This window comes from Numida meleagris, chromosome 2 (genome assembly GCF_002078875.1).
Source record: "Numida meleagris isolate 19003 breed g44 Domestic line chromosome 2, NumMel1.0, whole genome shotgun sequence".
Lineage (NCBI taxonomy): Eukaryota > Metazoa > Chordata > Aves > Galliformes > Numididae > Numida > Numida meleagris.
Window position 1 is genome coordinate 127445061 of NC_034410.1, and position 13544 is coordinate 127458604.

The 13544-nt window shown below is 48.1% G+C and overlaps 1 protein-coding gene across 5 annotated transcripts in view; it reads left to right on the forward strand.

The window, feature by feature from the left end:
* Positions 6110–13544, forward strand: part of GRHL2 (grainyhead like transcription factor 2) — a 66470-nt gene continuing 59035 nt past the window's right edge. Inside the window, exon 1 of one of the 5 annotated variants that reach the window (XM_021387379.1) lies at positions 6110–6374. In XM_021387379.1, coding sequence (XP_021243054.1) covers positions 6355–6374 — 20 coding nt within the window. In that variant the 5' untranslated portion in view covers positions 6110–6354. Of the gene's footprint in view, positions 6472–6723; positions 6868–13544 lie in introns of those variants that run through there. The other 4 variants (XM_021387376.1, XM_021387378.1, XM_021387375.1 and 1 more) reach the window with 4 other exon arrangements.

Consider the following 13544-nt stretch of genomic DNA (forward strand, 5'->3'; position numbering starts at 1 on the left):
GACACATAGCCTAGTGACCCTTCCATAGAAGAAGGCACGGCAGAGATCTCTTGCTGGGGTCCTTTTGTGCCACCATCCCATCCCCTTTGTCCTCTGCCACGGGGATAACTGGGCAGCAGCCTCGGGGCGCTCAGCCCCCTCTCTTCTCAGCAAGCCTGGAAAGCTGCCTTTTGCATTCCCTGTGATTCCTTAAGCACCTCGCTACTTGATTAAAGCACTGACTTATTTTGAGGAAGAAACGCATTGCTTCTAAGCAGATCCAAAGCTTTGTTTCCAGGCTCCTATTGCCCCAGTTGGAAGTGTTTCTGTGGATTCTCTGTGCTGAATTTACTCTAGTTTCTGAGTGTGGGGAAAGTAAACAAGCAATTGTTTACATGCCATCCTTCGCCTTCTGCACGTTGGCACACTTGAGCCTATTTTGGGACATACCATTACAGCAAGAAGAGACACACTCTTCATCGGCTTTCGACTGCCTCTTATTGCAGGGTGGGGTGACAGACCTGTGGAGCTTCTGCATTTTTTAAAAACACTCAACTGATGCAGAGACAGATGAAGCTCTCGGGGATGTGATCAACATGTGAAAACCTATTTCAGATTCCTTTCAAATGATGCTCTGCAAATCATAACGATTCAAGAATGGACTGATGAGGGCTGGGAGCAGAAGCCCCAGCAGCCAATGCAGAGTGCCATTCCTGCTCCCCAGTGAGAGCCCTTCAGCCAGGAGCAACCATCCGTCTGCCTGTTTGTTCAACTGAGTCATTGAGAAAAAGAAAAAGAAGCTTTTAATTATGAAAAGAACTGGCTTTCAAAGTACTACTACTGACAACCAAACGAAAAAACAACAACCCCACAACAAACTAGGAGTGTTCAAAGAGTAATTCAAGGGAAAATGAAGGATAGACAGCCATTAGAACAATTTTCTTCCGACACTGCTCAGGAACTCTTTACAACGTAAACAAACTATAAGCGTTTCACCTTTCTCTCCAAACAGCTCAAATGTGTCTGTGAATCTGCAGATTTGTTCTGTGATGATGCAAAGATCCTGAACAAGAAGTTGGACAAAGCATCACAATGATGCGCTTGATGTTCTTCTGAGAAGTCAGGTTACTTAGGTCCCACAGCTCTACCCCATCGTGACACAGTGTCAATTTCAGCTTAATTAAGGTATTTCCAGAGTCCCAGATCCCACATCACATCAAGCTGTCTTCCAGAGATGTTTTCTTATTCTTTTTTCACGCAGAGTTTCTCACTAAAAGCAAAATCACAGCCATTAGGTGACCTAACCGTAGTTTCCCCTTGTCTCAAAACACTTGGCTGAGTCACTGGAAAATGCTATCAGAGATCAAAGCATCCGCGGAAAAGTTATCCCTGTATATTAAATTCTGTTGAATTGGTTTCAAAATGGTGAGTAATCTTTATGAAATGGATTGGCACTACTAATCAAGAAGCTCATATTCCAATATATTGTCAGACTTAGCTGCCTCCGTCCAGAAAGGACTGCTATGCTCTGAGCTATTTTCACCACTAAAAATGACTTCTATTTGAAGTTGAAACAAGGTTCTGTGTGCCACACTGCCTAAGACAGGGGTTGCAGATATGTAAGATATATAGTCTGACGTCTTTCAGAATCATGAACTCTACACTCATAATGAGCAAACAAAGCCCTTCCTTTTCTTCTTACACGGTTGCATATTGCTCTGAGGCCTCTATAAAATATGCAGATCAGCATTTTGGATAGAAGTGGCATGTGCAGCCCCATGCCCTGCCCTGTGGCCAGGAAGTGCTCAATATTCCATGGTCTTCTTTGCTGCTCAACTGCTGTTGCCACGCGTGATGTGGAGGCATCGGAGAGCTCCAGGTTCTTGTGGGGATCCCAGTGGAGCTGTCTGGGGAGCGCAACTGGCAGTTTCCAGGCAGCAGGTACTTGCCACCAGTCACAGTGCCTTCTATTCTGGTAGGACTTTCATAGTTTCATTGCGAAATGATACAAGTAAACCATTGCTACAATCGTGGTTACTTAGGATTACTTTCTCTAGGTTAAAAGTTAATGGTGTAGCATAATCTATTATTAGAACATACAAACGATCCATTTGGAGCATAGGAGACCTGCGCTAAAATCTATTTATTTTGATGTACGTGACGGCGTCATTGAAGTCAGTTGAAGATCAAGGCCTGTACAAATTCCAGTAAATACAGTTTCATACAGAAGATAACTACAAAGGGAAGACTATGGGGTGGATTAACAGTAAACGTATCACAAAATTAGTAGGTAGGTGGTTGGCTTTGAACTTACTGCAAGAGTGCATTTTGTATCAACAGCCATCAGTGACACAGAAACACACAAATAAAGATACGTGGTATTCACTGCCTACTGCAAACACTTGTTTCCAAACATCTGCGCTCTCCCTGAGCTGCCTTACAATGCTGTTTTGACATAAATACCTCTCTAACATCTTTTATCGCACAGACTTCTTTTAATAGTTTTCTGAAAGATATTTTAGGTACTTACTGCAATTAGTAAGCTGAGCTGAACCTTGTTTGTGCACCCTACTTCCTTTGCCCAGTGCTGGCAAGTCCAAACAGTGCTGATGCTGGCTGCTATGGAATCATGTAAACACGAGGTAACGCGTTAGACAGTTGAATTCTACACTGAATCCTTACAACAACAATGCAAAAAACCCAACTCTATCAGCTTCTGTGCAAAGAAGCTAACAGCATGCAACAGTGATCTGCTATTTTAGATTGTTCCTGTACACTCCAAAGACTGCTCCTAGATTTATAATAATGTATTGCATGACAATTTTATTTTTGCCCTACACGGCCTTTATTCTAGGGGAACAAGACCGGTCAGGCCTGAAATAACATTAGATGATTTTTTTCAGTGACTAACAGATTAGTTTATAACAATCCTGGAGCTCATGAAGAATGAGCACCGGGCTGGATGAGGCAGGACCTGTTTGACCTGCTCAGCTGGACGCTCACAATTGGATTCTAGTTTGCAGTCTGGAGCAAAACGCTCATCCAGAAAATGATGAGCCCAATGCCTACTATCTACTTAAAATAATTTTCAGAGTACATTTGTCCATCTAAGCAAGTCTCAACTAAGTAACAGTTGTCATCTCCAACAGCCTCAAATCAAGAGTTCATTACTGCATTTTCCTCTTCTGTTCCTAGCTTTGACCTTGAACGCTTCTGCAGCCACGGAGCAGTAATTCAGTCTCCCAGCTGCCTCGTTCGAAGGAATCTCTCCTGAGAGCAGGCTGCTAAAGGCGGTTTTGTAGCTGACCCAACACTAGAACAACAAATTCCATTTCAGTCTGAGTTACAGTTTGGGCTTGGTCCAGGACTGCAGATGGCATCAAATGCTGTTTTCTTCCCTGCAAAATCACACAGCAGCAGCATTGCTAATGTGGGGAAGGTGGCATTTTCAAAAGTGCTTATCACTGATCTTCCTTTCCTTCTTCCAATACATTTCATAAGGGGAAAAAAAAAAAAAAAAGGGAAAACCACACATCCAAACGTTTCCCATAATTTCAAAAAAGTAAAAAGGGAAAGAGGATACCTGAATTGAGGTTAATCCTATTTACAGCACTCAATTAGGTAGCCTTTTCAGGTCTCAAAAGCTTCTTTCAGCACAATATCAATATTTGTGAATGAAATCTTATCATTTCTGCAATTAGCAGTAAGGTTTCATTAATTTAAACTGTGATAGGATTCCCATTATTCCTCCAGAACAGCTCACAATATCTCAGGGTAACATGCCTGGAAGGCTTAACTTGTTTTATGATTACATAGTAATTCTTTATTCAAAATGACTGCACTACTTGTAGTGAATAAATTACTCTGCTTCTCTTCTTTGTTTTATGAAGCCTTATGGCTTCCTCAAAATGCATTCTACAAACCGACTTATACAAGCATTGTTATGAACAACGGCCTACAGACTGAGAAGTTCAATACCAGTGTTTGCTATTCACAGTTCAGGCCACATTAGCAACTTCTGATGGGATTTGCAGATTGCATAATGATCCTTCTTTCCTGTGACTGACGAACAAAGGAAGGCTAACTAATACCTTGTGCTCAGTCCAAGTGTCATTAATCTAGCTAAACTATATTTCTAATTCTCTTAAGTTAAAAATACAATGTGGAATCTGGCAGGGGGATTGGACTAGGTGATCTTTCAAGGTCCCTGCCAATCCCTGACGTTCTGTGATTCTGTGATCTTCACGAGACTACGCTTAAGCTGACTTAAAACTGAGCTACACTGATTTGGCTTTATTTGGTTAGTTACTATGAATATAGATAAAGGCTGAGAGATCGTAACAATCATTTGTGCCTGACTGCGATCCAGTAATATCAAAGACTTTAAAGGGTCAACCTTGATTTCCACCACACTGGAAGAGGATCAGACCCCCACAATGCAATTCTACGTGGTTATAGACACATACATACGTATACACAACCATACAGAGGTCACTCTGAAAGTAATGCCTCCTATTTATTTCCATGGAAACTACAACAGATACAGAGAATGATAACACTATTTGATAGAGCAAATTCTCAGCTACAAAACACTATTTTTCAACACAGCCACCACCATTTGCTGATTCACGTAGACGAGCTGGTTGAGACACTCTTCATTTCATGGTGTGACAGTTGTGCATGGCTGCCCAGAACTTGGCTTTCATATCACTGTTGCCACTGCTGAAACACACTGCCTACCATCTGCCTGCGCTCACATCCACTGCTTGGCCTCCATAATTATTCAGTAAGCGCCAATGAATGTCAGTGTGTGCCATTTTTTTCTCCATGGATGAATTTAATTCCACACCTTTGCTTCATATGGACTTCCATGTTAGATGCCATTTTGTCAGACTGCCCCTCTGCTGCCAGATGTCACATGGCAACAACATGTAATGGAATGTTGGTGGGAAGGTTCAGCCTCTACTGCCACAGCACGAACATCCGCCTCTGATGCTGTGGGCTAACAAAACAAAATAGGAGGCATTACTTTTGGAGCACCCCTCATGCTTGGTTATACAGGTGCTTATTTCTGTGAACACCTTTCTGTTGTGTCCTCATCAGCTGAAATCAAAGGTAGAAAAATCCTTCTCCTAGGACAGTATAAATTCATCCAGAAAATTAACTTTCCTGCAAAGGTCACCACGCAATATAACGGCCCATTGACCCTCTATGCAGCACTATCTGTGGCACAGAGATGAAGCCAGATTCCCAGGACGATGTCTCAAGGTGAGGGGCCAGGCGTGTGGCAGCAGGAAGGAATGGAGGGTTGCTGACCTGCCCCGCTGGCGGAATGGGGACTGAGCGCAGGCGCTTCTTTTCTTCTCTGGCTTCCAAGCCGAACTGAAGAGCCCTTTTCCTCCTTTTTCCCCACCGTCGGATGATAGCTGCTGCCCCCAGAGCTCCATCCCGTCCTTCCGGACAGCACTGAGGCGCACGGGGGTGCACCGGGCTGAGGGCCCCTCCGCCCTCTAACGCTGCTCTGGGGTGCGAGCGCTGCCGGCAGCAGCGACTCGACCGCCCGCGCTCAGACCGCGCAGCAATGGGAGCGGCACCGCCAAGCCCAGCCGCTCCCGACTGAGACGGTACCGTCGGAAAAAGCCAAACAACAAGAAAAACCCTCCAAACCAACCCCAAACCCCACGCCCCGCGAGGAGCCCAGCTGCGAACGGCCCCCCGAAGGCCGCAGTCCCCGCGGGGCCGTCCGTCGGCAGCCGCCGAGCGGCCGGGAGCTCGGTGCCCGCGGCCGCCACCTGCCCGATCCCCGCCGCCCCGTCACGCCCGGCCGCCCGCGAGGCCTCCCCTCGGCCTCGGCCGTGCCGCCTGCCGGGGGGCCGCCACCTGAGCGCCAGCGCGGCGCCGGCCCTCCCCTCGCCCTCTCCCTTCGCTCAGCGGCGGCCCCGCGGTGCCTCCCGGCGCGGCGCGGCGCGGCGCGTTACCTGCACAGCTCGGCGGCGCCGTACCTGTGCGCCTCTTCCAATGGCAGCGCACCTGCCGCCCGCCCCGCCCAATCAGCGCGCGGCTCGGCCCTCTGCCCCGCTCCTTTAGTGAAAGAATCCGGCGCCGCTCGGAAAGTTACCTGCGCGCGCCCGGCCCGGCCGCTCTCCGCGCCGCTCCCCACATGCGAGGGGGAGGGGGCTGGGGCCGTACCTGCGCGGCGCTGCGCTGCCCCGGCGGCGGAGCGGGGCCAGGGGGGCACGGCAAGCAGAATTACCTGTAGCTCTGGTTCTGCCGCGCCGGGCGTTCGCGCGCACCTTCACCTGCACAGACCTGAAAGTCCAGTTCCACCGGGGAGACCGAGCGCCGGGAAAGGGGAGCGAGTTCATTGGAGCAAACATGTCACAAGAGACGGACAAGTAAGTGCGCCCGGCGCGGCCCGACCGGTTGGATGTGTTCCGCCGGGCCGAGCAACGCGCGGCGCCCGGCCGCTCCGCACCGTGCGGATCCGGTTTGGTTTGTTTCATTTCTGCCTTACTTTGTTTTTTTTTTTTTTTCTTTTTTTGGTGGGGTTCTTTCCCCCTCTCACCTCGAGGGACGCCGCGCGGTGCGCGCACCGAGGGCACGGCCGTGTGCTGCCGCCTCGCTCGGAGCACGAGGCGCCGCGGCCCCGCGCCCTGCCCTGCCCTGCTCTGCCCGCGCCCCTCGGCGCTTACTGGAGCTGCAGGCCCGGCCTCGTGCCCGGCGGCCCCGCACGCAGCCCCGCGCTTTGTTAACTCCCCGCTCCCCCGGCGGCCCGGCGTAAGGCCGCTGCGAGGGGACGCCCCGAGGCCCAGGCGCAGGAATGCGGCGCGGGCCATCTTGGTTGGGTGCGGGCGTCGGGCGGGTAACGGGCGGAAGATGGAGGCGGAGGTAACGGGAGGGAAGATGGAGGCCGGGCTCGGTGCCGCCGGTCCGGCCACGGGTGGTGCGAAGCGCTCCCGCCGCTTGCTCGAAGGGCCTTTGTGGCGGAGGAGGCGGAGAGGAGGGGCCTGCGGGGATGTGACCTGGGGAAGGGCGCGGGGCCGCTGGGGAGAGAGGGGTTACTGGTAGAGGGCAGCAGCGGGGCCGGCTGCGCTGCGAGGGGAGCCAGGTCAGGTCGGCCGTGGCCTCCTCAAACGGTGGCTGCCGGCGTGAAGTTAGGCCGATGGCGGCAGGAGCCGCGAACAGTGAGGTTGGAGCTCTGTGAGTGGCAGCGGGAACGGACGCCTCCAGAGGCCCTGGTAAGGGCCATGGTGATTGAAGTGCGAGGAGGAGAACGAGGACGGAGCTCCGAGGGCTGCCGCGGGGCAGGGAGGATCTGGGTTCGCCCAGAGCCGTGGGACACGGACGCGCAGCCCCTGTGGGCGCGTCCAGGAGCGGTGGGAAGGTGCAGCAAAGCCTATCTCATGCATAAGACTACAGGGATGAGGGAGAAAATGCTTTTCCTCTGGGTCTTGAATGTTACCAGTCCCGGGACTGCCCTTCACTGCGCAGCATGGCATGGATGTAAGCTGCAGATGGGAGCATCGGTCCCTCTGTCCCCGCTCCCGCAGTGGTGTCACCACCGAAGGGACCCCCAGGCAGCAGCAGTGCCCCTGCGCAGATGGGCCCGCACACTGCCTCTAGTTGGTTGGAGAGGTTTAGAAAATTTATAGGTGATAGGTGAGAGTTTGAAAAGGAAATCAAAAGTTAAAGAAATCCCCTGAGCTCTCTGTATACAAGTGTAATGTGAGAAGACAAATAGATTCATTTTCAGAAAGATGACCGAGTGGAATGAGGAATTAAATTAAACTGGGATGTTGCATGGATAGTTGGTTTTTTTTTTTTTTTTTTTAAGACTCTGGTTACATCCTCTTAAAACCTAATCCAGGGAGTACAGTGTTGTGCTCCTCCACATGGCCCTTCCTTTACGTAAAAACAAACCTTCCCTACAGACAGGGCTGGATTGGGGAGTCCATTATTTCAAGATCAGTTGATTTGTCTGTGTTGGTGGGCATGTTGTTGTGGGGTCTATGCTAGTAAAGCACTGCTGCAAGCAAGTGGTGAGCGAGAGGTACAGAAGGCATGGAAGGGCCATTGGCAGTGCTGCCTTCATCACCCTCTTTAAGTGAGGGAGGCAGTGGAGGGTTGTGAATGCTAAAGAGCAGGTTACTGGATTCTAATGCTAACTGAGGGGGCTTGGGAGGGGAGATTATCCCTAAGATACTGTGCATATCTCCCATCTTTTCCCTTAGCTGTGCTGCTTTCTTCCCTAAACTCCTATCCGTCGGAGGAGATAAGACATGGTTTCACATGCATTTCTCGGAGGTAGTACTGACTTAAGCAGGTTGTGACCACTTGCTGCTGCCTCCCTTTGCCTCCCCAGCAGTGTCAGTAGAGATGTTTGTGCAGTGGCAGAGCTAGCTAAGGGAGTGCTGGGCCAGCGTAGTCTGGCCTGCCATTGGTGGTTATTTTTGACTTCTTTTTGACCAACTTCTTGTTGGTCTGGCTACGTCATTCCATCCAGTGTTCTAGGGCGGCAGAGGGAGGGCAGGCACATGGCCAGTGCTAAAGACAGAGCTGCTTAAGCTAGAACTTCTGCAGAAGGAAATGTGCCTCTGCCTTCCTGTGAATGTTCTTGGAGACCCATGTGGCTGGTGATTGCCACCCCATTCTCAGAGCTATTGCAAGGGGACCTTGAGTTGTCAGGGCAGGGAACATCCTCTTGGCAAGATGTCTGCATTCCTGGGTTCATGGCTTCATTTGCAAGGTGAAAGTTGTGCTTACTGTAGTGTACAGAAACCATTAATCCCTGCAGAACCTCAGGTTAGTGGCTCCAGAACACGGGTAGAGGTAATTTGGTGACCTCGGTACTTGTGAGACTTAACAGGGTGCTGGATTGCCACTAGCCCTGTGAATGACAAACAATAGTCCCACCACAGCGCTGTCCTCTCTGCTCCCAGTGTTGGGTGAGTGGCGGGTCCTGCAGCAGCTGGCACTGAGGCTGCATGAAGAGAGGGGCTGGGAGCAGGCCTGAGTGCACTTTCTCTGTGGCTTCAGCCTCATCTGGTCAGGCTCCAACACCTCCAGGGCGCAGAGGAGTGACTGAGAACAGTAGGCAGATGGGGTTGGGTTGTGCTCAGACCAACCACATGAAGGAGGGCTAGGGGCAGCCCAGGTCCGTACCGAGTGTGTCCATGTGGGCAAATAACTGGGGGAGAGTGATGCTGAATGCGGGAATAGGTTCAGACCTGCTCCCGTGTGTCATTGGAGACGTGTTCCCATCCTGCCTGCTGCTTGGCAGCGTCTGTGGCTGAAGTCCATTTTGGACTCTTAACAGAGTAATTTTGCCCTGGTTTTGTGTTTCTTCCTGGATGTAGTTGCTGCCTTCATGCTATTTAGCTTAAGCATCCAGTACTGTAACAGCAAAAGGGCATTTATGGTTTTCTATGTGATTCTGGGAATTATACTTAATTCTTTCTTTGAGGGCCAAACCTATTCCCCATCAATTCATGAGGAATGGCAGTTACGTTGCAGGCTGCTAATTTTCTTTTTCCCCACTGCTGAGAGTCTGGATGAAAAATCTGTTTAGATAAGTTTTCAGTGTTACTCATCAAGGAATGAATGGAGAAATGAGGATTTAGAGGTGTTAAAAGCTTGTGCTTTTTAGATATCAGACTTGTTCTTATGGATATTCCCCAGAAAATATCCTCCTCTTTGCAGGGAAGGTGGAAAGTCAGCATGCAGAACCTCGCAGAACTTGCAACCACAGGTAGCTGAGTGGAGTAAGGGTACGAAATGGTTACTCCATCCTGTAACACAGGCGTCCCTCAGTGGTGACACTGGCCAAGGGTCAGAGCAGGAGGGTGAAAGGGGTGTTCCCAGGTCACTTCCCTGGCTGCAGCGGTCACGTAACCTCCTTGGGCAGAGATCAGTAGGGACATCATTCTTGGTTTGCGGGGACACGTGAAGGGGAAATAATATTAACCCAGCTGACATTTGTTGTCAAAAATGTTCACAAATATTAATCCAGTGCAGACCACGGTGGTTCCCAGAAATATTTTCTTCTGTGATTACAGAACAACCACTTACCTCTTTTGCACATGCACAAAATAGTGTTCTAAAATGCTGATTTGGAATTAATCACGGGATGAATTTTCACTAGCTTTCTATCAGTGATTGGGACAGTAGGAGCTAATTGAAAGGAAAGGACTAATTGGTTCAGATGGCCCAGTGTACAGGGGCACTGTCCTGTCCTTTAATAGCAGCAGCTTCGTAAAGAAGAGAGCTGTCGCTTATGAAATATTTAACCAATGAAACCCTATTAAGTGCATGTGAACTGTGGAGAAGTCAAACATTGCAACATGCAGGTAAGCTGAGAATGTCTCCAACCTGAAGACTGCACATCTGCATAGTTCTGTTCATTTTCCTAGCAGTTTGAGATGATGGCGTATTTCATGTTTCTGTCTATTATTTGCTCTGTAAAGTATACTTTTGAGTTTACTTTTTTTTGGTATTGTGGGTAATACTGCCTCCCAGGATTGCTCAGCTGTTGAATTTGTTTTCCTCCTGGCCGTATAAAAGATTCTGTATTCTGAAAATCCAGCGAGCTGTGCTGTCAGTACAGCAATTTCATTTCCATTAACTTTCATGGGAGTCATGAATGAGTCAGGGCTGTGGGGTCAGTGGGCAGGTTAAACTGCGGCAGGTCAGGCAAGCTTTGCCGTGACCTGTTCTTAATTTTAAAGCCTACTGCTGCTGCCTGTAGGCAGCCTGAACAGCCCCGTGTGCTGTGCATGCCTGAAATACGCTTCTGAGCAAAACCAAGCGTGGCCTGATCTGAAGCTGCCAAGTAACTGCTACTTGTGCTCAACCCCACGTTGTGAGCTCCAGAGTAATCTTCATTTTTTCAAGGGATGTCACAGTGTTGGTTTTTTTTTTTTTTTTCATTTTTAAACTAATATGCTAAATCCTGCCTTTTTGGAGACTTTTCTCTGCTCGGTGAGGAAAAAAAAAAAAAGCAGCAGGCTTAGTGCAGTAATAAAAATGATTGTCTGCTAGAAATGATATTTCAGTAAGAGTCAAACCAGTCTCTGAAATCACAGGTTTAAAGTCTGTCTCAAGATGAGTAATTGCCTAATTGCAGTAGTCTTCAGGAGGCTTTTACTGTAAGCATTTGGTCCTTGTTGCAGATTATTTTTTTTTTTACTTCCACTTTGGCATACTTAATATTTTTTCAATGTTAATGGATAACCAATTTATTTTAATCTTTTTAATCACTATTACGTGCTTAAGTTATTTTGGTTTTGAGTAAAAACAAAACTTCTAGAAAGCATCTAATTGTTGAACTAGTCTTTTTTTTTTTTTTTTCCATTGGTTTGTGCTTTCAATTTATTTTACTTCCTCCCTGAGTGTTTTGTAAAGGTAGAATAATTTCTTTTAGTCATTTAACGTGCTTGATCTTGCTCAGATTGGTTTTGCACTCAGAAAGAGCAATTGCCCCAAAATTGCGAGAGTCCCGAACCTGCAGTCATTAGTAAGCAAAATTACTCTGCCTCTTTAATGGGAGTTCTTTGGTATGGGCGGCTGCTTGGGCCGGAGGATGTCATGTCTTCTGGGCTGCGGGTGGTCTCCCTGCTTTGGTTCTCCTTCACTCCCGAGGGATCTGTGTATTGATAACCCCCCTGGATTGGGCGCGGTGCGTTTTGGAGACCTGTTTGTGCTTCTGGGGAGGATGTGATTGCTGGCTGGGGAAGATGAAATACCAAGAGACATGGGCTGGGATTTTCCTGTTCGTTAAACACTTGCCTTCCTTTGTAGCTTAAACAGAACACAACTGTCTAATTGAAACAAAGATGTTGCTGATGTTTTAATTATGACTCTGGCAATAAATCCTGAGGAGTCAACACTTCTTTTTTTTTTTTTTAAATAAAACTTGAAGTGAGACAACTGTGTATATATTTTTCTTTTTAACCCTATGTGTAGGCAGAGCAGTATGCAGAGGTTAGTAAATTTGGGCTCACCTCTTTGAAACAAATGCTTTCAAGCACTAGGGGGATTAGGGCTACATTTCATTTACACATCTTTCTATAATGAGCACAGGCAGGAGTGTATGATCAGTGATCTAAAATTTGTGAACTTACCCAGCTTGGGTATCTGTCCTTCAGGTGATTTTTTTTTTTTTTTTTTACATGTTCACAGTAGTTGAATTTGTGCCCATGGATTTGTACATACACCGATTGTAAGGCGTAATATGAACAGCTGCTCTGAATCTGCCTTGTAGTAGTAGCGTCATAGCTGCCTGGAGAGTTGTGCAAGTGTAAGTTAACCTTACAGAGGGCTTTAGGCCTATTGAAACACCAGTAAATGATCACACTCTCCCCTCCTTCATTATGTCAAAACTGAAGGGGGAGTGTGTTACAGCTCCTGGGTGTGGCTGAAGTGGGTTCCTATACTTCTTGTCACAGCCAACAAAACATGGGTGCTGCTGGAGATCTCTGCTTCTTTGCACAGGAGGAAAGCTGAAGCAGGTAGGTTTTCCTCCCATAAAACCCCCCATCACAGCATATTTCAGCCAGGTCTCTGATCTGGACAATTAAAGGATCAGGAACCCAGGATGCAACGTGGTGCAGAAGCAGTCTCTTTGGCTTGTGTCTTGTAGAACTTCCATTTCCAGGCGGGAGACAGTTGCCCTGTGCACTTTCTTATCGTCCAAGAAAAAATTAGTTTATGATAAATATTCTGTGGCCTTGATGTGCTGGGCTGGGAGCCAGGACACAGCAGTCTGTTCTGCCTTTTCCAGCTAACTTGACTGGTGTTACAATTTGTGTGCTTTGTAACAGCTGTGTGGACCAAAGCCCACAGGTGAGCTCCTGAAGAAACAGTTTGAAGAAGCTGCTGCATACACCTGCCTGGTGCTCTTATCTCACAGGTGTCAGAACAGGCACACCTCAGAAATGGGATTCCTCCCAGTCCCCTACTGCCATGCACATGTTGCTTGGTGTTCTCCCATCCAGCACCTTGCCAGCATGGGTGAGGAAAGCCCTTGAATCTTACCGGGGGAATAAACAAGTCTGTAGGGATATGTAATGGAGCACTTTGATTCTTGCTTTTTTTTTTTTTTCTTTAGTTTGTTCATGGAACAAATGCAGTGTCCAAACAAGCAGTCAAACCCCAGGAAATGCCTGAGTTGGGTCTGTTTTCTGTTTCGAGGGTGAATTTCCTGAATGAGACAAAAGCTGGGGACATCTAGGAGGAGACTTTGTTCCCTACAAGCACTATCTATCTGGAACAGTGTGTAATGCTGAATGTGTGGTAGGGGAGAGTAGGATGGTTGCACAGTTCCTACAGGCACATCACATCTGGCTGCATCCATGCACTTGAGTTTGTGTATGCATCTGTGTACTCTGAATTTAGAAAAAAGGAGGAGACTGAGGGTGCATGAACTTTTCAAAGCCAGTAGAAGGCTTCTGTTCACCAAAAATGGCAAGGAGACTGGCAGGCAGGAAATCTTGGTTTTCAATAAAACGCAAGCTGCTCACGAAGCTGCCTTTTTTTATCTGAATGTGTTAACAAACATTTATGGTTCC